This window comes from Eschrichtius robustus, chromosome 3 (assembly GCF_028021215.1).
Source record: "Eschrichtius robustus isolate mEscRob2 chromosome 3, mEscRob2.pri, whole genome shotgun sequence".
NCBI lineage: Eukaryota > Metazoa > Chordata > Mammalia > Artiodactyla > Eschrichtiidae > Eschrichtius > Eschrichtius robustus.
Genome location: NC_090826.1, coordinates 170,878,456 through 170,905,760, shown reverse-complemented (window position 1 = coordinate 170,905,760; position 27,305 = coordinate 170,878,456). Strand labels below are relative to the sequence as shown.

General features: G+C 38.6%; 1 protein-coding gene and 1 pseudogene across 1 annotated transcript in view; one reads left to right on the top strand and one right to left on the bottom strand.

Annotated features, from left to right (window-relative positions):
• Positions 1–19,175, bottom strand: part of EPRS1 (glutamyl-prolyl-tRNA synthetase 1) — a 67,561-nt gene extending 48,386 nt beyond the window's left edge. The window contains exons 1-10 of the mRNA XM_068541805.1: positions 18,985–19,175; positions 15,162–15,246; positions 12,228–12,327; positions 11,198–11,354; positions 9,765–9,904; positions 8,385–8,479; positions 4,720–4,846; positions 3,835–4,027; positions 1,840–2,011; positions 195–428 (exon numbers count right to left, since the gene is read on the bottom strand). Of these exons, the coding sequence (XP_068397906.1) occupies positions 195–428; positions 1,840–2,011; positions 3,835–4,027; positions 4,720–4,846; positions 8,385–8,479; positions 9,765–9,904; positions 11,198–11,354; positions 12,228–12,327; positions 15,162–15,246; positions 18,985–19,030 (1,349 nt within the window). The 5' untranslated portion in view covers positions 19,031–19,175. The remainder of the gene's footprint in view (positions 1–194; positions 429–1,839; positions 2,012–3,834; positions 4,028–4,719; positions 4,847–8,384; positions 8,480–9,764; positions 9,905–11,197; positions 11,355–12,227; positions 12,328–15,161; positions 15,247–18,984) is intronic.
• Positions 19,176–19,360: 185 nt separating this feature from the next.
• Positions 19,361–26,619, top strand: LOC137760768 (serpin B4 pseudogene; annotated as a pseudogene).
• Positions 26,620–27,305: the final 686 nt, after the last annotated feature.

The window sequence follows — 27,305 nt, the reverse complement described above, 5'->3', positions numbered from 1 at the left end:
ATGTTTGCTGCATTAAAGCAAAAGAGAGCAGTACCTGAGAACCTGGATACAATAAAGACAAGGAACAGAAACCCTATAGCCCTATCCATTTCAACCCTTCCCATTCATCCTCCCCAACCCTCAAAGCAGTTTAAAAATTAGTGATATACCATGTCCTGACTTCCTCTCAAAATTCTAGATAACAGCAAACATACCATCCATCTACTAGTCCTTCATTGACAAACCATGTGAGCTTTCTTTTGGATAGCACTGTGTTGTTGAGATTTAGCCGACTATATTCCCAAATGTATGGTTTTCTTATGCCTAAAGCTTCAATAATCCAGTAAAACTGTTCATCTCTGTCATGGTATTCTGTTGTTCTCAGGGCATGTGTAACACCTTCAATGCTGTCAACTATGGGGCAGGCAAAATCATATGTCGGATAAACACTAGGAAAAAAAGTGAATATGTTGAAAATCAATGAAGGATTTTACCCTTTTCACCTTAGATTAGGCATTATAAGCAGCAGTACTAATTTAAAACATAATTCTTTACAAGGTAAGAATTCCTTAAAAACCAACAGGTGTTATGACTCATAATACTCAAAGTACATCAAAACATTTTTTTTAATCAGACTTTGAGGACAATGAATCAATTACCCACTCAATATTCAAACAAAAAAAGCAAATATGCAATTTAACAGACAACGGGATACTGGCGCAGTGAATTCTATAATCACATTTCTGTAATGGCCAATGTATATCATGGTAAGAAGCAATAATAATTTCAAGGGAATTTAGCTTTTCAATATCTTAAATAATCCCACACTCAAGTAAATCTCTAGGTTTAATACTCTCATAAGTAAATGCATTCAAGAATAGAATGTTTCCTTCTCTGACAAGTAAAAGAGAAGAAAATTATTAGGTTGATTAAAATTCCATTTAGGATGGAATAGTCTTAAAAACAATTTCTGTCTAAAATAATGTACACAACACATCCGCAGTTTCCATTTGAATTTTTAAAAATATATTATTGCATTATGCCTTCTAATTTTTAAGATACAACTTCATTAAGATGCTACTGCACTATGCTTTGCAATTATTTGATACTGAAAATGTGTACCCAAATTCACTTTTCCAAATGTATTCAAAGTATCTGCTTAGTAAACAAGGAGCAATTGTCCTGTTAAAAATGAAGGACATATATATACACACATGAAGTGTTTGTCCAGATACAGATACACATACTTGTACCCACAAGTTTAAAGAAAGTTACATTAGCTACTCAGGAAATCATTTACATTCACCAATCTCTTCAGAAGTTACAATTCAGCATTTGTATGTAGTAGGCTTCTTCAAAGTACAAGAAAATATATTCTACGGTTACTTTATAAATTAATGGCCAGGTGGGGGCGATTTAAAGAAAAAAAAATCTATTAACCTGAAAACCACACAGAAAACTAACCAAAATTAGAAAAAACACGAAACTTTCTTTTTCATATTTCTTTAAATCTTCTATCATGTTTCCGAATAAACTTATGTCTAGCAGAATCAAAGTTTATAATAGGAAAAGAAGTATCTTCATCTAAAGAAACACACCACAGTATACCTGATCAATACATAAAATGCAACTTTAGGCAGACTCAAGGACTTCTATAGATGGAAATGATCTTAGACATAACCTAGTATAACCTTAATTGATAGGTAAGTAACGAGAGGCTACATGCTTTACCGAAGGCCATGAATGAGCAAAGATCCAGATCTCTTGACTATTCTGCAGCTACTCCCTACTCCATGTTTACAGAAGCATCAAAGCAAAAGCATAGTAAGCTACCGAGCATAATGAATGAAATACACCTACTTGTATTTATTTCCAGTTCTTGGGTGTGGTTGAATTTTGCAGCGATAAAGCGTTGGGTCCCTCATGCACCCATTGTTACTACTCATGTCAATTTTTGCTCGCAAACAGCAGGACTGACCAAACTGGCTTCCTTTTTTCATTTCTTCCCACATTTGTAGATTCTTCTCAACAGCTATAAAATGATAGTTATACTATAGTTTATCTAATGTATTACTAATCTGGTTGAATTCAAATTATTTTAACAGCCTTATAATTTGACACAAATTTTCACATTCTGATTTTATAAGCATACCCCACTAGTTTAAAAGTACCGTAATAGTTCCAATATCTGATACCAAGAGTAAATGCATTGTTTTTTTAATGAAGAAATTCCACAGAACACTTAGGAAACTTACTCTCTATATGTTTTAGAAGTCAATACATTCCACTGATGTAGCACTGATGAAGGGTAAGAGATGACGTCTAAAGCCTGAAGGCTTCTCTCAGCCAGTGTTTTCCACGTTCCCATCATGGCACAACTGGCCAGTCAGTCGCCCCCTCCAATTTAACACTGGGTGTTTGAAGCAGAAGCATTCTGTTCCTTTGCCACCTCACACCCAAGGGACAGACCGGTCTGACCCAGCCCAGGCATTGGTGCTGCAGCACATGCCCATCTAAAGAACGTATCTCTGGCTGAGAGCCTGAGCCCCTTGGCTCCCCAAAAGCACCTTCAGTCATTCCAGCAGAAAGCAGTATACTCTTGGATCCCCCAAAATGAGAGATGATAGAAACAGTGATACAAGTTTATGCCAGGGAAAAAACTCTATATCCCCACTGACTATGGTCCTACTTATGTCAGGTAGGTACCTGCCCCATATGAATAAGAAAGAACTGTTAAGCAATGATTCTCTGTGGAAAACTCTGTGAAGATACGATGGACATTTTACCTGTTCTTAAAGAATCAGGTTAGGTCTAAAAGTCCAGTTGTTAACTATCTCTGAAAATGTAGAGAAACATTTAAAAGGGGGTTAAAAAAAAAAAAGACAGACTTCCATAACATTTTGAATTTACTACACTTCCCAAATGTGACACTCAAGATTTAAGTATAGGGCTTCCCTGGTGGAGCAGTGGCTAAGAATCCGCTTGCCAATGCAGGGGACACGGGTTCGAGCCCTGGTCCGGGAAGATGCCACATGCCGCGGAGCAACTCAGCCCGTGCGCCACAACTACTGAGCCTGCGCTCTAGAGCCATGAGCCACAACTACTGAGCCCACGCACCTAGAGTCTGTGCTCTGCAACAAGAGAAGCCACCTCAATGAGAAGCACGTGCACCACAACGAAGAGTAGCCCCCGCTCACCACAACTAGAGAAAGCCCGTGTGCAGCAACGAAGACCCAATGCAGCCAAAAATAAATTAATTAATTTAAAATATATATATATATATATATTAAAAAAAGGCTGGATAATAAGATTAAAAAAACTTAAAAAAAAAAAAGATTTAAGAATAGTAGCGTGGAAGTTCTGGAACATAATCACAGAATAAAAATAGCCAGATTCAGAGCTCAGGAACAAGTAATAACAAAGATATGCTTTTTTGTTAAGTGATATTTCAGACATTGGGTAGCATCAAGCTTACATATTATACTCACATTTACTCACACGCTGACAGGAAGATTTGGGTATGGCTAACATTCTCATCAAACATTCTAATTAGAAAGGCTCAGTGTTTAAATTGAGAGAACTACAAAAAGTTGAAGACGGAATCACATGGAGTGAACGCAATGCAAAAGACTACAGGTAACAAGTGAGATGCTGAGGGCACACGCATGCTAACAAAGTAATAACGATGTAACGATGATAGAGAAAGAGAAAAGATTTCTAAGAGATGAACTAACATATGAAACATATTTCCAAATGTGTTTCAAACCAGCATCTTTCACAGAAATCATTTTCTACTGAAGAAGCAGAATACAAGAAGAGTATCGGTTAAAATATAAAACAGTAAGTGTGCCTTACAGTTTTTTCTCTGTTTGGATTCTATCCTCTGCTCACGCTCTGCTTTCATCTGCTCAGCAGGAGTATCATCCACATACGCCTTCCCTTCCTGAATTAGCTTCTCTGCGTATTTCATTATAGTTGCAAAATGATCCGAGGTGTAAGTGAATTGATCTGGTTTGATATGCAACATTGCAACATCTTCCAAGATAACCTGCAATAAGAACCCAAAATAACCATCCGTTTATCTTTTGCATTTTCTTGTGTATTTTCAATCCTTGACACTGCATTTGGGCAAATGTAATAATACACCATCAGTCTTACAGAGCCTGGAAATGGCTGTGGAAGTTGTATGATATTAGATCAGAAAAGAAAAAAAAAAAAAAAAGAGAGAGATATTCATTATACTAGCCTCCAAATTTTCAGCTGAGAAAGCTGATCTCATGGTGCTTTCCATTTATTCTGGAAAAGCTGATTATTATTGGTCATGCTGACAATTATTTGCCCTCTCTTTGAATATATTATAGTGCTTCTAAACAGATGATATAAGAGGCTAGGAAACCTTCACATTTTCCAATACCTACTTAGTGTTCATTTCATTCATAAAATTATATGACAAAAAGGAAACCTGCCTCTAGTGACCAATTCATTTAAGAAAGTGATACTTGTAGGAAAATGTAACACTTAAGTAAATTCTACAACAGTTGAGGAGGAAAAAAATAAATCGAAGTTTTTTGGCATGGGAGCTCCACAATTCTTGGCTTAGGTCTCAGGCAAAGAATATACAGATGAGCAAAAGAAGCAGCTATGAGAACAAAATTTATTTTCATACCATGAAGGTACCAGGTCACCCTCTAATTTTAATCAACTTTACTGACAAAGGGTCATCACTACACCTTTAATTACCTTCTCAAAATCTTCCTTTTCTTTTTCAGGATTTGTGTCATCAAATCTCATGATCAGTTTCCCTTTAAAGTTAACCTGGTAGTGCTGGTTCAGAAGAGCAGCTTTTGCATGCCCAATGTGTAAGTAACTACAACAAAAACATTTTACAAAGAAACTCATTAACATGTTTTAACTAAATACTTAAACTTAACCTTTTTGAGGAGATGAGAACTAAACAAAAATCCTTCTAGTTGGTATTCCAGTCTTATTTTATTTGCTAACAAGAAGTACCGTAATAGAAAATCTGCCCCTGAGGAAGGAAAAAAAGACTACAACATTTATAAAATAATCACAAGAAACAATTTCATATGTAAAACCTCACAAAGGAATAAGTTATTTACAAACATTACAACCTTAAGGCTAATCTCTATTTTCCTTTTTTTTTTTTTTTTTTTTTACTGAGGAATGAAAGGTAATTTAGTTAGAGGAAAACTGCTTCCAAAACTGTTTGCAATGCTACACAATCGTGGCTCTTTCGTAAGACGAGATGCTACTGAGAACTGGGAACCCGTCCATTGCAAACAAGACAGAAGCACCTCTGAGGGTGCCACTGTGACTGTGATAATTAACTAAAAGAGCACATGAGAATTAGAAAGCCACAAGAAAGCACTTTACTTCTCTGTGCTTTAGTTTTCTCAGAAGCCAAAATGAAAAGACTTTAACTGAATGATCTTGAAGGTCTCATCCAGTACCAATATTCCACAGATCACAACCTATGAAAACACTATTCTGTTCTATGGGCAGCTGATCATTACATAGAATAAAATAAATCAGAGGCACTGTTAATATTATTACATATCAACATCCTCCTCTATCAATGAAGTGGGTAAAAAGCAATATCCTAAACCACTACTGTTGAAAATACACTTTTCATCAATAACAGCAGCCACAGTTGCACTGCTCTACAGTCACCTAGTTTCATGCACACCTCTGATCTCAGTTGATATCAAGAGGGGAGGGAAAAGTACAATGATATGTCTTTATATCATTTCTAAAATCAATCTATTTCTTTAGATATTCACACAGCATTCTAGGTCAATGATTCAATTTTAAAGCGTTTATATGCATAGGCTAATGCAGACAAGTACAATGCAATGCATTTAGGGTTATTCAAAACTTTCTGCATAAAATAAAGCACCATAAGTTGCATCCCAGATGAGATCCTGGAAGAGAAAAAGGACATTAGGGAAGAACTAATGAAATCCAAAAAAGTATGGAGTTTAGGTAATAACTATATATCAATATTGGTTCATTAATTGTGACAAAGGTACCATAGTAATGTAAGATGTTAACATTAGGGAAAACTGGGTACAGGTACAAGGGAACTTTTTGGTTTTTTGTTTTTTTTCCTGCAATATTCCTATAAATCTAAAACTACTCTAAAATTTAAAGTTTATTAAAAGTAAAACAAAGGACTGTGAGTTCTGAAAACGAAACAGAAATACTTTGTGCAGTTTTCACTGAAAGTGTTACATCCAATTAACATGTTAAGAAGAGAAAAAAGAAGACTAATAATCACTGACTACCTACTAATTGACAGTTAATGTGCTTTACATACAGGAATTACCCTTAAGAGGCGTGATGAAATCAAACTATTATACTTAAAGATACTATCTCTGAATCTAAAATAATGTGTGCAATTCTAACAATTCTAAACCTCAGAAAAGCTAACAGGACTATAAAATATTCCCAAGATAAGTAAAATAATTGGCTCAAGAGACAACTACATCAGGAGAGCTAAAGAAAAATATGTTCCATGCTGCATTAGTTAGTACTGATGCTATATTGGGCTTTTCCCACACAAAACAGACATAGGCATATAATTTTTAGTCATACAGATTCTAGAGCCAGACAGCGTAGGTTTGGATTTGGCAAGCTGCTAAAACGTTGTATGAATCAGTTTCTGAAACCATTTGGAAAACTGGAGATAATAACAGTGCCTTCTTCACAGGGCTGACAGGATTAAACAAGTTACTACATGTAAAGTGCTTGGTAAGTACCTGCACATAACAGGTGCTATCTATGTGTTAGCTATGAATACGAATAAAAGGCAAAAATTCAAGCCGTCTGGCCTTCATGAAAGACACAGGAAAAAAAATGATTAAAAAACTAATTAAAGAAGACTTGTTTTGCAGTATAAGGAGATATGATCAAAATTATGAATGTTTTTAAACCTGAACACTGACTTATATTCTAAATTCCAAAACTGTATTCAACTGTTGGACTGAAACTGACATAATTCACAACAAATAAACATATTTTATACAGTAAATAATAAATATGAGGAGCTCACTATTCCAAGAAGTGATAGTGACAGAAAATATAAAAAGACTCCAAAGGGACAAATGTTCAAATGGCATAGCTATAAACAGCCATGGCTAAAAAACTAGCTTTTATCAAACCATTAAAGTCACTACCCAGCGGAACACCATGACCTCTCACACCAAAAACACAAGAGCAGAATACTGGGTGGTAGGGACCCAGGATATCTGAGGGGATTAAACTATGTAAAGTAAGTATTATTTATGACTGACTCCACTTAGTCAGCTATCAATCAATCATTTAATGATTTAGTCTGTGTATTTCCCAGAACCATTATTTCCCTTTCATCTCCTTCTACCTGTCCTTTACTTCACCACCTAAATTGGCAAACTTAGAAAAGCAGAGAGAAAATGTGGAATTCTAAAACTGGCTTGCTGTTAATGGCACTTACAGTTTGTGAAGAACTACATTAAGAACAGCTAAAATAAAATTGTTTCCTTATCTGTCACTTCCTACTGTCTACATACTCCATTTATCACAGATGGGTAAGAATTTGGCTGTAGAACACAAAATCTGAAATTAAACAAAATTTGGGGGAAAAAAACCATCTCATGTGTAAAATATGGCACAATACTTTCCCAATGGCTAAGTTCCTGAGGCTAACTGCTTTAACAAAAGGCATTTTATTGTATTAGCATCACTGGAAGGGTTCTTTTACAAAGTTCGTCCAGCATGAGTCACAGAGACTGACATGTGCAAAGGCAGAGACTGCCCTCAGCCTTGGGGGATGCTGGGCAAGGACCCAGGCAGACCCATGCCGGTGGCTCCAGCCAGAGCAGTCCTTTTCCCTAACAAGCTAGTCATGTATTATTATTTTCTATGGCTGCCAAGAGTGAAAAGGGTTTTGAAACCTACTAATAGTGGAAACAAATGAATAGGAATGGGCTTTTCAGGACTCCACTTACTTTATTTGGGGAAAAAATAACTTAAAATACATCTACCATAACTTCTTCTGCTAACTGAAAGGATTGCTCAGGGTACAAATACAAACCCTTACTAAAAGACACCCCCAAAATCTCAAAATGTAAATAAAACTTAAGCCTTTCTATTAATGGATGTGTTTCTATTTACAATTAAAATTCTGCCTGGAATAAAATTAAAATGTTATTTTTCCTATTGCTTTAATAAGCGAAAACTACAAACTTTTTATAAATTAACTATTAAGATGTTTAGAATTTTAACTCCCACAATTAAAATCTGACTTATTTCCTTCTATATATTAACCTATTGATTTTTAAAGTATTTGATAACTGTCTTAAAGCTTTTCCACTAAATGTATCCAATTATAAGTTATATTTTCTTACCCACTAGCCTCTGGAGGAAATCTGACGGTAACCTTTCCCATCTCAGCACCTGGAAGCTCAACAAATTTCCCAACATCTTGCTTTTTCTCAGGTACCTGAGAAGCAGAACAACAACAACAACAAAAATAGTTACATGGTTAAATGTTTAAGAATAAATTCATTCAACAAATACTTACTCAGTACCCACTATGCACCAAGCATGGTTATGAGAAAAAATTGGCTAGAATATTGTCCCTGCACTTGAAGATTCAAAATCAGTTGAAGTTAACCAACAGCATTTAGGGTCATCAGGAAAATGCTTAAAAGGAGGCAAGAACCAAGCTGCACCTTGAAAAATAAATGCAAATGTATCAGATAGAGAGTATACAAGGGCAGTCATTCTAAGAAAAGGAATAACAGCACAGGTAAGACTCAAAGTCAGGCAAGAGCAGTGCAATGTTAGGAATGAATGTTGAGTGGGTAGGCAAGACGCTGACAGTCGATTAAGTCCAAAACATGAAGGCCTTTATAAGGTTGACTTTTATGTTTCTGGCAATGGGGAATCCTCAGGGGTATGGAATTACTTATCTGTATTTTCTAAAACTATACCCAGTACAGTGCAAAGTCTCAATGAGAAAAAAGAAGAGACCAAAAAAAAAAGGAAGTTCAGTGATGAGATTATGGTCTTAAAACAAGCTGGGGGTAATGAGGCCTCAATAAAAATCAACAGCAGTGGAGACAGAAAACAAATCTATAGATACAAGAAGTAATAATGGAACTTGTTGACCAGTTAGAGGTGGAAAGTGGTGAATACTTCCTCAGAACAACTGAGGTGACTGTGGTGTCTTTACCCAAGCAGACAACAGGTTTCAAATTGTACTGCATCGGAGTAGAATTTGTAATATGTAAATATGTAAACATATTCTCTGTAATATGTAAACAGATCAAAGTAGAGTGACTCTAGTTGGGGGAAAGGACCTTTTTCTACTGTATTCAATGTCACATCTTCCTACAGAATCAACAAAAAGGCACTACAGAACCCCAGGACTCAAAGGTCACAATGGTTCAAAAGCCAGAGAATAGAAAATCTGGGAGGAAGAAAAGATGGTATAGCTATAAAATAATGTAATTTTAGTTACTTGGACTTTGGATTTCCTAAGGGACACACACTGGATGATCATAATCATCTAGAAATATAATTATGAAGATTAAGGCTTAACGTAGGCAAGCAGTTAAAGGCAAGCCAAGACTCAACAATGACAAATTCTTCCAAGAAGATCCTTTTTAATTGATCGGGAAAAAAAAAAAAAAACAACCAAACTATGAACATAATTTTCTTTTCAGATCTAAGATCTCAGGCAGACAAGATGTGAGCATTAAAAAAAAATTTTAAAGGCTTACCACTTTAGCTTTGGTCGTTGAAACATTCCACTTGGTACCTACTGACTGGAAGGACTGCTGGGCTTCAAGAAAACCAAACCAGCGTTTTACATGAACTGGAGCTTTGCTCTGTTCCAGCTGTTCCTGCCATGCAGCGTTTCCTATTAGCAAACATAATTTTAAAACCATTCAACATATCTGCAAATTCAAAAGCAAAGTTCCAGTCGTGGTTAATTTAAGTAAATGAGATGGCTTAAAGCTGGGCTTCTATAATGCAATTTTAAAAATCTGGGTACACATGGAAGTGATTTCTAATACTTCAACATATTTTAAGAATTCACAAAAATTAATTTAAAATATTTTTTCATTTCAGTTCACTAGATTGAATCCTAAATCCTGCCCTCACCACTGCCACACACCCACTAGAAGGCCAATGCTACATTTCATAATTGAGGAAAAGCTTTAAGTGGATCAACTAGAGAACAAAATAAAAATCAAGATCAAGAAGTAGCTCTTTTCTTCAGTTGTAATATCAAAAATGGTACTGAAGGAAAGTTTACGTAATTCTTTAGCATCACAAAGCTACCTCCGTAAGATATTATCTTCCTTTTATGAACATTAACTCAAAAATCAAAAGACCAAAATGTCATAAACCTACAGATGAAAAGTTCTAACTAGGAAAGTCCTTCATTTTACGTTGGTTATTATTATAACAATTTAATTTAATTTGGAGAAAAGGTTAAGCCACAAAAAAAGTACAGAGAGGGAGTTCTCTGGTGGCCCAGTGGTTAGGACTCCATGTTTTCACAGCCAAGGGTGCAGGTTCAGTATCCCTGGTCGGGGAACTAAGATCCTGCAAGCTGCAGGGCGTGGCCCAAAAAAAAGGTACAGAGTATATTAAAAAAATTTTTTAAACGCTCACATAACCCAGATTTAAAGAATGATAAAACATTTTGGCATATTTGCTGCAGGGTTTTTTTGGGTTTTTTTGTTTAAATAAACAGAATTCAAGCCCCCTTTGTATCTCTCATCAATCCCATATTCTGACTACTCACAGAAGATGGAAAAAGTGACCTCCCAGGGAAACAACTCCAGCTCACCCCGCCCCACACACACACATACTGAGCAACCAGAAACAACAGTAACTGGAGTTAAGTAATGGCTGAGACAGGAAAGGTGCGGACATAAATGGGATGAGGAACAAGGCCAGCTCCAAAGGCACGAGAGGAGCTGCAGTACCAAGATGGGGCCAACCTCCAGGGACAGCAGAGGACGGGGAATTCCTGTAACTGGAGAGGAATAAAATCGCCAGGGAGGTCATTCCTTTGTGAGAAAGTCCTAAGTGACTGCCATTAGGTAGATTGATGCTCATATACGTAGAAATATGTGTACCCCTTATCCAGCAAAATATTAAATAATTAAAATAGAAATTCTTCAAGAAGAATTACCGATACCTTTTAGGGTGGCCCAAACACATAAATCTGCTAAGCTCAAGGAGTTTCCAACTAAGTATGTTCTCAGAGACAGGCAATGATTGAGTTCGTTGATTGCAGAAGTAAACAAATCACATGAAGACAATTTTGTAGCACTAAACTCCAACCAGTGATCAATCTGTGAAAAGAAATGCATCCCAGGGTTTAGATTTAAACAAACAAGCAAACAAACGACCTCAGTCAGAACCATGCCTGTCTCATCTCAATTACAGGATTTACCACTACCTGGATTTAACTGTGATTGCCTGGGATCTAAACTGGCACTTAAACACATATGGTTATTTTTCTATGTTTTCTTTTTTTTTTTTTTTTTTTTTGCAGGGGTGTGAAGAGGCACTTCAGGGAAGAAAAAGGAAAATATGAGAGCTGGAAGCAGGAGGGAATAACGAGCCTGACCGAACGCAACAGACAGTACCCAGCCAAACGGATTCAGCCACTTGCGGAATTTAGAAGTAAATACTTGGAAACTATTCTTTGTATTCTGAATTTTGTAAGATTTAGGAAAGTTAGAGCTGAATACAAACAGGGAAAAGAAAGGCATCTAAAGTGCCGTACTGAAAGTTAATCTACTACTGCTATAGTTAATAAGGTATATACTTAAAAAGGAAAATGTGTGTGACCCGGGGCCCTTGTAACTTTTCAAGAACTGCTGCCTCATCTGCAAGGTAAGAAAGTTGCATAAGAGCATAAGATGACCTTTGCAGTCACATCCAGCTATGAAATTCTAGGAATCCAGAAAGAGGAATACAGCACTAAATGACCCAACAGGACAGCTGGTATGGGTTTGAAAGTGCAAACTTAGGAGCTAAGACTTATTTTCTGAAAATAAAAACAGATGAGAATTCCTTAACTTGGTCTCTGATTAACACTCTGTTAATATCCTTAAATAGAGTAATAGTCCATAAGCCAACAATAAAATGAAGTTCACAAAAGAGCCAAAGCCTAAATCAAAACAAAATAAAACACACCCAAGGAAACGTTCATTCCTTACCTCAGTATGTTCCAACAGGTTAGAGCCATACAGCCCAGCTGTAGTTGCAATTCTAGCCAAGTAGCGAAGTATGGAATTTATGTCCGTGAATACCACATTTCTAGAATATAAGCATGATATAAAATATTACTGTGGCTCTAGCAAATCAGTAAGTCATAAGACTTATGAAAAATGTAAAAATAGAAATCTTATAAGATACAAATATATACCACGTATCTTCTAGTATAGTAAAAAAAATAGATCTAATCTGTTCTTTACTCTATTCTATCAAATTCTAATTTGTTTTGAGATGTGCAGCTAAATCCAATAATTCACTTCAGAGTAGACTATATTATTTTTCTAACTATTAGTTTCTACATGTCTATTCAGTGGTGAAAATATGAAAATTGGGATATCGAGAATAAAGTGATTTAAAATAAATCGAGGCAATGAAGCCAAGGATATACCATCATAAAGAAGCTGGTTTTATCAACTTCCAGGTAAACATGGTAGATCAAACCTCATCAAAACTGCTCCTAACAGGAAAAAGAGACTAAGGAGAAGAGACAATAGCAGTAAAATTTCAGAAGCTAGAAAGCAGATGGAGTTAATAGGGCTGAAAAAACTGAATCTTAACTGGACAGTGGACAAAGCTGAAAACCAACCCAATTTAAATTTCAGAATCCTCTAAAGACTTGCGAATCTATGAAACCAGGTATCCTTGGAAGTGAGAGTGAATTGGGACTAAAATAAGGAGGCTTGGCTGAAAGTCTACTTAAAAATCAGTCAGAAACACAGATACCTCCAAACCCTATTCTGCAGAGCCTGGCTACTCCTCTTACCCAGTCCTGGCAAAAACCGGAGCCTTATTCTCTAAAGACTAAAACCGAGGGTCTCTCAAATGGGGGAAATGTGGCACAGGTGCAAGTTGGGCTACAGAGGTAACAGAGAGAATAAAAGAACACGCGATACTGGACGCTGAGACCCTCAGCCTTCTTCCCACCCTCGGCTCCCAGAATATTCTGGCACCAGCTCTCCTTCACCTTCCAAACAGGAGACTGAAAGTCTTCTCTGGACAGATAATCTGATCCACCCCGGAAGAAAAGAACCAAGGATACTGACACCAGAAGTTCCTTCAAATGAGCAGCTCAGTCAGATCGCCCCAGAGTAAAGCTCAGAACTGACAGGCTCACCTTGGAGTCCAGAACTTGTAAATAGCTTTACTCTCCCAGTTAAAATCTAAGAAAACCATAAGGAGTTACCAAATATCTGAAGAAAGCCTTGAACTTAAAAGGTAGCAACCAAAACAAACACACAGACGTAAACTGAACAAATCAAGGAATAGAAAACTTTAAAAGTAAGTGAATAAATTTCCTCTGAGCAATGAAAAAACATAGTGCAATCATAAAATAAGAACACGATACTGTATCTAGATAATAAATAACAGAAAGCTCAGATACAAAAAATGTTAACAGCAAAAATGAAAACTCAATAGAAAAATGCGATAAAAAAGTTGAAGAACTCTCCAGAAAGTGAGGAAAAATGAAAAAAAAAAAAAAAGGAAAGTGAAGGTGACACTTTAAGAAAATAAGAGGACTAATCCCAGCATCCACATAAAGAACAGAAAAGGGAAAGTTATCAGAGAAAAAACTTTCTAATTCCCCAAAAGGGGATTTCTAAGTTTCCACACTAAAGGGAGCAATCAAGCACCCAGAAGAACAGATGAAAAATAGATCCAGACTAAAGCATATTATTGTGAAATTTCTAAATACTGAATCCTAAGGGAAGATGTTCACAAACTTCCTGAAGTCACACAGAAAAGATAGGATTCAGAAAGGCTTCAGAAGAGAACAAAGCAAACAACAATAATTCCACGGAAAAGTAAAAATTGTACATGAAAAGCAATCATAGTATGTGGCTCAGCAGTGAATACAACTTACAGGACCCTCCCAGTGTAAACACTAAATGGTGACCCAATCAAAATTCTGATGCAACTGCAATGGGAGGAAGGAGGACACGGGGAGTGGAGGGTGCGTTTGTGTGAGTGAGTGTTTTGCATACGTTGCCCTTCCCCAATACAAGTCTTTCTGTCAGTTTATTATAGACCATTTAAACCATTTTAGAATCTGCATCCTGCTTGAGAATACCCTTGAAACCCTCTTTCAATTTGGTCCAAATTCCACGATCTGGCAAAGTATTCTTAAAAGAATCTGAAACCAGGTTGTGTTTATTCCTTAGTTTCGTTAAACGAGAATGTTTCCCTTCCCAGTTCTTTTAAATTCTTTTCAGTGGGTTCCAAAAGAAAGAGATAAGTCCAAGTGCACGCAATCTTCCCTATATCCTGGGATGCAAATAATCCATCTTAATTAAGAACATACAGTATATGCTCATTACAGAAAATTTTGAAAACACAGAGAAGCAAAAAGAAAATAACAACCCCACAATTCCAAAACTCAGAAAGAAATAATACTAAAAGTGCTGTATAATTCTCATTTTTTTCTTTGCAGATATGTAATTTTACATTTATGTCTTGCTTTTTCACTAACATTAGATTATGAACATATCCATCATTAAAAATTCTTCATAAGCCTTTTTTTCACAGATGCCTAATATTCTATGCTGTGGACTTCCAAATTTATTTCCTATTATTACTGATTTTAAAAACTTCCAATTTTCCACCAGAATACATTACAATAGAAATAAAAACCCATATATATAAATCTTTCTGTATATCTCTAGTTTCTTTCTGATGGATTAGATATGTGATCAATGTGTGATCAGATAGTGTGCTGACAGATATGTCTCTGGATATAGTTCTTTTAGAATGAGGAAGAAAGTATATTTCTTTTTAGGGACCGTTTACCAGTTAGCAAGTAAAACAAGCATACAACATTTAATCCTAAATATTTTTAAAATGCTGTTCAGTACTGAAAACCAAGATATAAAAGCACTTACTCAGATACACGAAGAATATTCTCTTTCCCTTCTTCAACAGAAATGCTGACATTGTGTTTCACATGTTCTACTGCCAACAAAGCTCCTAAAAATGAGATGAAAAGATTTCTCTTTGTAAACAATGTGGTATTTAAAACCTGAATCATAAAGCAATGAGGATGAGTCAACAAACCAGTATTAAGACCTGCAAGGAGTAAACATTTTTCCCTAGAGTCTGTAGACGCAAAGTATGGCCTGCTGGTCTTGGAGAAGTAACAAACCAGAAACGATTCCCTGGCATAATCCAACTGCTTTTAAATATACTCAGTGTCCAGTTAGGGACACTGAAATTAACCTTTCCTTCTCTCAGGAGAAAAGAAGAAATTAGAATAGTACCTTGTATAAAACTATTGTTGATAGTATTAGAGTGATTACTATGTGGTAGGGACTGTGCTAAATGCCTTACAATCATTATCATTTTTAATCTTTGTAGTAACCTTAAGAGGTAGGCACCTTTACCTCTGTTTTATAGAAGAGAAAACTGAGGCTTGGAGGGGTTAAATAGCTAGCCCAAAGTCCTTGATTAATATGTGGCAGTCAGGATTTGAACGCAGGTCTACGGCAGTCCAGAACTCACATTCTAAAACAGTGATATGTGCCTCTCAACACATCATAAAGTTTACTAAATATTCATTAATCCTTTGTCCTTAATTTATCTAAGATGGACAACTAGTAACCAGATACTGGTTTCTAAATACCATGCTCCACTGGAGACAGGGCTGTGGTAGGGAAGGTACAAAATAAACCTGGAAAATTTCATTGTGCTAAAAAGCAAGAAGTACTCAAAGAATGATAAGAGATATGCCAAAAGGACACAGACGTCAGCTTGCAGGGACTCCCACTAGCAAATAGGGCCAATTTAACCACTAAAGTAAATAATCTAAGTTTTAGAGTACCGACACCAAAGAATCCTATACAGCAAATTTTGAAATTGAATTCCTATTACAGGCAACAAGATAGATGAATCTCAAAGAACTATCCTATATACAAAAGAATAGTTTGATATGACTCAATGTATACGAAGTTCTAGGAAAAGCAAAACAATAGTGACAGAAAGCAGATCAGTGACTATCAAGGGCCAGAGATGGGGGAAGGGGATTGACTGCAAAGGGGCATGAGGGCACTTTCTTAAGTGAGGGAAATATTTTATTTCATTATTTTGGTGGTTACACACTGTACATATCTGTCAATCAATTTACAACTTAAAACTGGTGAATTTTATTATATGCAAGTTATAACTCAATAAAACTAATTTTAAAAATAAAAATTTTTAACTTTAAAAACAGAAAATGAAAAATAATTCAGAGTATAACCTATTAAGTATATATTGCTATTAATTTTTTTAAACGAGAAAAAGATCGTCTCACAAAAAAATGCCAACTAATACATGTGGAAAGAACGGCAGAATGGAAGGTCACCATCCGGCATCATCTTAATCATAATCAAGTTGGGCAGGAAGCACCAACGGATGCTGAAACCAGTGGGTAAAGGTTTGATGGGGAGTGAAATGTTTACATGGTCCCAGAGCATCTCCCCACAAAATGCCCGTTAACTGCAAAATGGAAAACTCTGCAGTGGGGAAAGCTGTCAGACACCATCTTAAGTACTCAAGATTAGATCATCAGTAATGGGAAAAACTCAGGTACCAATTATTGGGCTGCAATGAAGAACAACGAATTGTTTCTATGCTATTTCTGCCAAAGATGTGTAGCCTGAATCTAGTCATGAGGGACTATGAAACACCTGATCAGAGGACATTCTTTAAGTAAGTGGCCTGTAATCTCCAGAGAGGTTAAACCTATGAAAGACTAAAAAAAAATCCCAGATTGAAAGAAACTGGGGAGACGTGATGAGTAGGTGCAAGGCATGATCCTAGATTTTGATCCTTGCACTATGGAGATGGATGAATTATATCAATGTGTATTTCCTGATTTTAATGGTCCTGTGAGGTCATATAGAGTTTTCTTACTTAAGAGAGATGTATATTGGAGTATTCTGGGGTGTTGAAGCATCATTATCTGCAGTATGCTCTCCAAAGGCACTGGAGAAAAAATGTTCTTTGTTCTATTCTTACACCTTTTTAAGTGTGAACTTATTTTAACATTAAAAAAAAATGGTGAATGCATATAAAATAAGGGAAATTCTCACAATGCAATCTGTTTATCTTAATGTTTCATCTAATTATATTGATTATTTAAAAACAGAATGTATTTGAATTAAACACTTGGGAACAATTAAATCAAAAACAAAAAAAGGAGGGAGAGAAGCAAATAGAAATATATATTCTATAATTGGTCTATAGTTCATAATGACAACAAATTTCTTTAAGATCCTCTTCCAGAATACTGGCAGATGTGATTCTCAGTATTATAATTCACTAAGAAAACAGGCCTATCATATTCAGGGTGATTTTCTAAATTACATCAGCAAAAACTACAGCTATTTATTGAGTATCTACAGTGTATCAGGAACTTGACCTGAAATCTCATTTGATTCTGGCAAGCAACTGTATGTGGGAGATATTATTCCGTATTTCTCAAACAAGGAAACAGTGGGAGATGCCAAACAAGGAACTTGCCAAGGTTCCACAACTAGTAAGTGGCAGTCAGGATGGACCTGGTCTCCACGAACCAAGTGTCGTTGCCCTTAACCATGAGGTCACACTGTCTAGTGCTTTCCAACTGCAGAATCAAACCCAGTTCTTTCAGAGTTCATTGATTTGTGTGAGGTTAGCCCATAATTACTGGAACCAATATGCTAAAACATTATCATTTTTTAAAGTATTTTAAATGGCTATTAAATTGTGTTTTTTGTTCCAACAGACTCAAAACACCCTGTAATGAGAATGTACTGAGTAATCATCAGCCCTATGTGGGCAACTGTATCTAAAAGTCTAGGCCTCTCAAACATTAGAAAAATACTTGCACGCGTATGTTAAGAAATGCATTAACAACTATGAGCTCAATAAACTGATTATTTTGTGTAATTTCTGAAAGCAATAGAAAAAAACAGCAGAAAGTCTAAGCTATCTATCCACAGTAACCCTGGCCACGTTGAAAATGCAATTCCAAATCGAATTTAAGATATATCAGGAAGATGACAAGTCCGACCTTTTCTCTGACGTTTACTACCTCCATCGGATGTGTAGTAAACCAACCCCATCAGTCCGCAGTGTACTTGGGTGTTCCAGCAATCACCCTTCCACCTTTAATTAATATAAATTCAACCTCGGTTAAAATTTTAAATGCTTCTACGACCATCTTCCTCGTTCCCTTTGAACCCAATGAAACGTAAAGAAAAGTTAAGTCAAGGGGGTTGAAGATCTTTTCTGAGGACGAAGGAAGGGAGGTAAAGATAAGTGGATTTAGGGGAAAAAGCTAAAAGAGGGGGAGCGAAGTAATGGGATTTCAGGTTTTAAAAATGTTATTTCTACGTCCGGTGCTCGGTCTCCAGGAGACATCATTTCTAAAAGGGAGAGGAGAGTAAGCTGGGAGTCATCCATCTGGGAGAGACGGTCCTAAGCTGAGCCTCGGGTAGCCCTGCCCCGGCTCACACCGCGCCCACCTCCACGCCCCAGAAAAATGTCTTCAGGAGCAGATCCACCTGCCAGGGACAGAGGGCGACGGGCGTGGAGCCTACCCCGTGTACACTTCGGGGGTGAGAGGCAGGCCTAACCTCCCAGACAGTGACCGTCACTGCGCCAAGCCTGGGCGCGGCGACTTTCCCCGCCCCGCACCCTCCCGGGCTGATGCAACCACACAGGTTGGCGGCCCCGGGCCCTTACCCAGCGGAGGGTCTCCCGAATTCACAGTCAGACAGAGCGTCGCCATCTGCACTGCTCCGCCGGTCTACCTGTCAGTGCGCCTGCCCTGCCACCCGAAACACCCCCGACTCGCCCAAGGCGAGAAGGTGCAACGTGTGCGCACGCCTGACGCTGCGGAAGCCTTCGCCCCTCCCCCGCGCCGCAGCCAGCGTCTTGGCGCACAGCACAGTGCGTCATCACCGCCCGCCGCAGCCGTCTGGCGGCTGCTCCGGGGACTTTCGACCCTACTCCGGGCATCTAGGGTCACGAGGGCCAACGTGGAGTTTCCAGCCGCTGAAGGGGGAGAGACGCTGAAACGCACGACGTTTTTCGACAGTTCGTAAAGCGAGAAAAGTAAATGGTAAGACGGCTTCTGCAGTGTGATGGGCGTTCACCGGAAGCCCAAGACAAAACCCACAAACGGGTGGTATACTTGAGGCAGGAGGTAGATGGGCGCCCCGCCCCCAGGGTGAGCAATTGGAGTTCGTTCCCTGTGGACAGAAACACCGAAATACCAATAGCAGGGCAGTCAAGAGAGGAGGCTGGGCCCTGCGCAGGTAAAAGATAAGAGACCATCTATTTCTCCCTTCTCGAAGTTGAGGAGACCTTCCCGACTAGAAAGCTCCTTGGAGGTCAAAAGGGGAGTGATGCCAAGCTACCCATAGGCCTCTTCGCTGGAATCCCTCTTGGCTGAGAGATGCGTGTGCACATGGGAGGACCGTGAGGTAAACCAAACATGGACTCAGAACCAGGAGAATCAAAATGATTGGCCAAAGGGAACCCAGAAGAAATGTCCCTTATTAGTGATTTAAACTACGCCAAGGGCACGACTCTCTCCCTCCCTCCCTCACTCCCTCTCTCTCTCTTCCTCTCTCTCTCTCTCTCTCTTTCTCTCTCTCTCTTTCTCTCTCTCTCCTTCCCTCTCTCAGGGTCCTCCCATGTGTCCATCCACATGTCCTGTACTCTTTTCCTCCTAATAAACACTTTACTTGTTTCACTGCTTTCTGTCTTTGTGGGAATTCTCTTCTGCAAAGCCGAACGGCCAGGGTTTTGTCACTGACCACAGGTCTAATTGCTAGGATTTGGTGCTCTGTGACCCAACCTCAGTCTCTGGCCGGGAACCGAAACCCTGCTTCAAGCCACTGCAGGCCGAGGCCACCCGAGATCATACTGTTGGGGGGCACTGTATGTAAACACAAAAAAAGTCCTGGAAGCATGTAGACCAACAGCCATGGTTACACTGGGGATGGGGGAGGTTTTTCTCATGTTTTCTCAGTTCTTTCAAAAGAAGAATGTATTTTCAAAAGTGATTTTCATACTTGAATAATAAAGGGCTTATTTATAAAAAGCAATGCTAAAAGCCATTGCCCCAGTTTGTCTTGGCTCTGTTTGCCTGGGCTGTGCAAGCGTGCCTTTTAGAGGTCCGTCAGTCCTCCTCTTAAACCTTGTGACGTGTGTGCTGGCGAGTGTTCTGCAAGCATACTCCAGGGGCTGGTATTAGAGCTTAAGGGACCAAGGACTGATTACAAAAATATCTCAATTTCCCAAAGACATCTCTATTATCACTAGGGAGTGAGTGTTGCTTAAATTAAATATGAGCCTTGAGTGCTTAATACAGCTATAGAGGCGTTACCCGTGCCTGTCCTAACCCACTATCAGAGATGGCTCCGTCTTATGTATGGCCATCCCCCAGAGTAAGTAAGGTACCTGCCTCAGAACAGGACCAATCCCCTTACCCCTACCTTCCTATTAGAATCTGTAGGGCTGGGATCCATAATCTCATTTTATCAAGTCCCCCAGGTGATCCTACGTGTACCACACGGCGCCTTTCTACCTCTTTGTTGAAATTGATTTCCCTTCTGCACACTCTGCTAGCTCTCCACATTCTTGTTTGCTGAAACCTTATCTTAGACATCCTTGGATTCCCCACAATGCCCGGCACATACTAGGGGTCCTTCCTACTCTATCATAATTGGTACAGGGAAAAGGACAGAAAGTCATTGATTGCTGGGGCAGTGGGGAGTGATACAAAATTGACTTTGAGGACTTTCCTGGTGGCACAGTGGTTAAGAATCCGCCTGCCAATGCAAGGGACACGGGTTAGAGCCCTGGCCCGGGAAGATCCCACGTGCCGCAGAGCAAATAAGTCTGTGCGCCACAACTACTGAGCCTGAGCTCTAGAGCCCGCAAGCCACAACTACTCAGCCCACGTGCCACAACTACTGAAGCCTGCGTGCCTAGAGCCCATGCTCCACAACAAGAGAAGCCACAACAATGAGAAGCCCGTGCACTGCAACTAGAGAAAGCCTGTGTGCAGCAACGAAGACCCAACACAGCCAAAAATAAATTAATTAATAAATTAATTTTTTAAAAATTGACTTTGAAAAATATAATTAAGAATTATGAAACAATGAAAATAAATTTGCAGGACTTCCCTGGTGGCGCAGTAGTTAAGAACCCGCCTGCCAATGCAGGGGACACGGGTTCAAGCTCTGGTCCGGGAAGATCCCACATGCCATGGAGCAACTAAGCCCATGCACCAAAACTGCTGAGCCTGCGCTCTAGAGCCTGTGAGCCACAACTGCTGAGCCCGTGTGCCACAACTACTGAAGCCTGCGTGCCTAGAGCCCGAGCTCTGTAACAAGACAAGCCACGACAATGAGAAGCCCACGCACCACAACTAGAGAAAGCCCACGCACAGCAACGAAGACCCAACGCAGCCAAAAATAATTAATTAATTAATTAAAAAACAAAACAAAATTGACTTTGAAAAGTATAATGAAGAATTATGAAACAATGAAAATAAATTTGCGGGACTTCCCTGGTGGCGCAGTAGTTAAGAACCCGCCTGACAATGCAGGGGACACAGGTTCAAGCCCTGGTCCAGGAGGATCCCACATGCCACAGAGCAACTAAGCCTGTGCGCCACACTACTGAGCCTGTGCTCTAGAGCCCACGAGCCACAACTACTGAAGCCCGTGCACCTAGAGCCCGAGCTCTGCAACAAGACAAGCAACCACAATGAGAAGCCCGTGCACCACAATGAAGAGTAGACCCTGCTCGCCGCAGCTAAAGAAAGCCCGCGCGCAGCAATGAAGACCCAATGCAGCCAAAAATAAAAATAAATAAAAAATAAATAAATTTTTAAAAGTAAAATAAATTTGCATCTTTTATCTTACAAAATTTAGGTATTCTTGCAACTATGTGTTAACTCTTAGAACAGAATAAATTAGATATTGAATGTTTCTTTTTATTGTTTGACTTTTGCTGAACAAAGGGAATGAGGCAAGAGCTTTGGGCCAGGAGCCTAAGAGCTGTCCTTGTGGAAAGCACTGCCCACAAGTGCCTAGAAAGGGCTTAAGAACAAAACTTTACATTTTTGCCTATTAGTGACTCACTACCAAACTAGAATCGGTTTTATTCATCCCATTTTAGGGCAAATGCAGAAATGTGGGCCTGCTCTTTGACCAGCTAGTTTGAGGGATATCAGGAAAACAGGTCTATGAGAGACTTGCAAAATGGAAAACAGTCACCTGGGATCTTACCAAGTTTAAATCATACTTATTACATTGCCTTATCTTGTTCTGAGGAGTAAATCCTTCAATTCCTCACTTAGAAACATGATAAAACAAATCATTTTAATTGTGGAAAGCAAACAATAAGAACGTAAAAGGAAGGTGACATCAAGAGAGAAGCTAGAACACTAAATAGATGGCATGATACCCTATTCACCTTCTTGGGATGAGCTAAAAAATTGGAATCAAAGCCAAGAGGAAAAATATTTACTATATGTTGAGGAAAGCACAACTGTGCTAATACAGAGACCAGAATTAAATTAAATACAGAGACATTCTCAAGGTTTCTTATAGAGAGGGCACCATAAAAGGTTTCAACACATACTACAGTAATTTTGATACATTGTTCATTCAACAACATTTTTTTTAAATTTTTTATTTACTATCTATTATTTATTTATTTTTTTGGCTGTGTTGGGTCTTCGTTTCTGTGCGAGGGCTTTCTCCAGTTGCAGCGAGCGGGGGCCACTCTTCATCGCGGTGCGCGGGCCTTTCGCTGTCGCGGCCCCTCTTGTTGCGGAGCACAGGCTCCAGACGCGCAGGCTCAGTAGTTGTGGCTCACGGGCCCAGTTGCTCCGCGGCATGTGGGATCTTCCCAGACCAGGGCTCGAACCCGTGTCCCCTGCATTGGCAGGCGGATTCTCAACCACTGCGCCACCAGGGAAGCCCTAACAACATTTTTTAAGTTAACATTTTAACTATGTGCCAGGCAGTGTTCTTTGTGCTAGGAATATGTAGTGAACAAAAATAAGGTCTCTAAATTCGTAGAGCTTACATTATAGTGGGATGAGGCAAAAAATAAACCAGCTAATTTCATAAAATAGTAAGTTTTATAAAAACAACAAAAGGATATGATAGGATTAAAAGGGATGAAATCAGAGAAGGGGAACTTCAGATACAGTTGTCAAAGAAGGCCTCTTTGAGAAGGCATGTACACTGAGCCCAGTCCAATGAGAAGGATCCAAGTATTCAAAGATCTGATGTTTCATCACTGGAGGGAAAGTTGACTTACTTCATAAAGAAAGATTTGTAGATCCTGCTTTGGAGAATCTTTCAGATGCAAATCTCTGATATAAACCAGCCCACTATTGTCACTGAACCTGAGCCCTCCAATGCCAAGAGCTATGTATTATTCACCTTTGGGTCTCCAACATTATTCACTGTGCTTGACTTATAGAAGGGTCTCAATAAATGTTGAGTTGAATGAATGAGTGGATAAATGCAGGTAAAGCAATCTATAATATACTATGCTTGCTCAATAACCCAGATAATAACACACGTGAAGACTTAAAAACTAAAGACATGAGTTAAATGTAAAGTGCACGTATGGATTTTTAAGAACTGGAGGAGGAATAATTTAGTTCCTTATCTAACAGGATTCTTGATGCTTTAATTATAAATTGGTTCCTTACAATTAAATTTATGTAACTATTATTGGTCCCCTTATTTTAATATGTGATTCATTTATTTTCAATAGAAAAATAGAAATTCAAAGTAAGTTTTTCTGTTTATCTCTTGCTATTAACAAATCATCACAAAATTTAGTGGCTTAAAGCAACACCACCATTTTATTAGATCTCATATTTTTGTGGGTTAGGAAAGTCCTTGGCTGAGTAACAAATAGAAGCCCCAAGTAACATCAAGTGGGGTCTTTTGGTGCTATTTAACTAGAGGTTAGGGTGGTTGAAATTGCAAAAACTTTACTCACCTGGTGCTTAGGATAGGAAGTCTGGAAGTTTAGGCTCAGCTGGACGCTGCTTACTCTCCACGTTTTCTCAGGTACTTCCCATGTGATACAACAAGCAGGGTAGTAAGACATTATAAGTTGTGGCTGGCTGCCCCAAGAGTGGAGGTTCCAAAAGACCAAGATGAAGACTGCAAGACTTCTCCTGATCTATCTTTGGGAGTCACACAGCATCACTTCTGTGGCACTAGATTGGTGACCAATGAGTCACAGGACCCGCCTAGATACAAAAGAGGGGACTATACAAAGGCATGAATACCAGGAGGTGTGTTTCATTGGGGACTGTAGTGGGGTGAATTGTGTCCCCTGGAAAAAATATGTCCAAGTCCTAGCCCCCAGTACCTCTAAATGTTAACTATTTGAAAATAGAGTCTTTGCATATGTAATAAAGTTAAGAATCTTGCGATGACCTCATCCTAGACAGGAGAAAGAGATTTGACACACAGGGGGGAAAGGAGATGTGAAGACAGAGGCGGGCATTGGAGTGATGGCAGCCACAAGCTAAGGGATGCCAAGGATTACTGCAAACTACCAGAAAGGAGGAGAGAGGTATAGAATGGTCTCCCTCAGAGCCTTCAAAGGAACCAACCCTGCCAACACCTTGATTTCTGACTTCTGACCTCCAGAACTGTGAGTGAATAAATTTCTGTTGCTTTAAGCCACCAAGTTTGTGGTCATTTGTGACAGCCACTCTGGGAAACTAATAGATGGGCAATCTTTTGAGACTGGCTACTACAAAATTTAAAAATTCTTCAGCGTCTTACTGTATACAGTAAATCATGTTTATCATAGTGTCATTGATAACAGTTCTCTACTCTTGGCTGTGCCTCTTATAGAAGGTAGTGCAGAGAAAACTGTAATTATAAATGTTGTCATGATATGTGCCATATTTAGCAGACACTAAAAAAGAAAATGGTGTTTGTGGATAACTTATTTTTCTTTATAACTGCTGAGGAAAGCACTATGAAAAAGTTTGTGTACTGTGAAGACAGTGAATATTCACTTAGTGAATATGTATTGTTTTTAAGTTTAAAAGGTATATTTTATTTTAAAATATTTATAGGCAAAAATTCCGCAGTTCAGTAATTCGTGGAAAAGAAAAGCTTGAGGTGAAGAAAATATAGATCAAAAAATTAAAAGCATAATAGGTCTTTAGTTTGAAAATACTAGCACATGACTCGGTGAAGCAAACACCCAATTTGCATTTGATCTGTTTCATAAGTTCGAAAAGTCAAAAGAGGACAATATTTTCTTTTCCCGTCAGTATCTCATCAGCCTTAGGCCTGCTCTGTGTAGAAGCCAGAGAAAACACTGCATTCAAAATTAAGGTCCTTTACTTTAATGAACACAAAATTAAGAGCTACAGTAGATCATGCTGAAAAGTCGGGAAATGTGCATCCCCAATTTCAAAAGCTTCTGAATTAAAGAAACCCACTGATACATATTGAACTGAATATCACCAACAGACTCTAAGGAGAAATGATGTATCAATTTCTTTAAGAGTACTTGAATAATGTTAAGAAATTTTACCTAGTCATTGTGGAATATGCTGGTTTTGTAAATGCTGTAGAAGAAAGTAAAAAGATTAATTCCTGGGTGGAAAACCAAATGAATGAAAAAAAAACCAAGGATCCATTTCCCAAGGGCTCTCTCAGCAGCTCTGCCATCCTGGCTCTGGTGGACACAGTCTATTACAAAGGGCAGTGGGACTAGAAGCTTGATAAAGAAAATACTGAAGAAGGAGACTCTTGGCTGAACAAGGATGTGAGCAAATCCAGCAGATGATGAAACAAAGCAAGACCCTTCACTTCACCTTCCTGAAGGATGTGCAAGCCAAAATCCCGGAAATACCATAAAAAGCAAGCATGATTTTGCTGATCCAAGCATGACTTTGCTGCTGCCAAATGAAGTAAATGGTCTGCAGGAGCTTGAGGATAAACTCACCACTGAGAAATTAAGAGCCTGGGCAAGCTCACAGAACGTGAACAAGAGTGATGTGGATTTGTACTTACCTCAGTTCAAAATGGAAGAGAGCTAGGACCTAAAGGCCATGCTGGGAGCCATGGAGATGGTGGACACCTTCACCGACTTCTCAGGCATCATGGTGTCTAAAATCCTGCACAAGTTCTATGTGGAGGTGACTGAGGAGAGCATTGAGGCTGCAGCTGCCACTGGTGTGGAAACTGTTCTAGCATCATTACCAATTTATGAACATTTCTATTGTGATTACCCTTTCTCTTTATCAAGCACAGTAAAACCAACGGCATCATCTTCTTTGGCAGAGCTTCTTTCCCTTAGATGCTATTAGCCTGTCACTACTTTTGGGAAAAGATCACAGAGTTGTTCCAGTAAATTGATTGCTAGAAATAATAGGTTCTCTTTGATTCATTTTCCTTTCCAATATCATAGTCATCACTAAGAATTTAATAGTTGAAATAGAATGTCAGGCAATCTCTCTCCACACACAAGAGAAACCCTCTTTTTGTCCCATTAAAATTCCCTTTGGACAAAATGTTCAACTTTAAGATAAGGTAAGGGGATATTTCAATACTGTTATCTTCTAAATTTGAAATATTGTTCTGTTTGTGACCTGCTTTTAAATGAACCAAACCAAATTACACCTGCTCTCCAAACTTGTTAACTTGGACACTTTTTTATTTTTGTACTGCAGTACAAAGCAGAACATTCCAGGGGCCCAATGACTGGTTGAGTCCAGAGATGCTTTAAGAGTTCAGAAGAGAGTGGGACTGTTTACTGGTGAGACTAGTGCTAGGAAGTAATGATACATATTCCAGTTGTTTAGAGTTTTCCAGTTTTATTATTCTTCCCAGTCCCAGATTATTAACTATAGTCACCATGCTGAGCATTACATCCCCAGATCACTGATTTTGAGAAGCATGGAATCATCAAGGAAAGGGATGTCATCAATAAAAACAATAAAGAGTGTAGAGCTGTGGTACACAAAAAGAAACCTGCATTCAGGA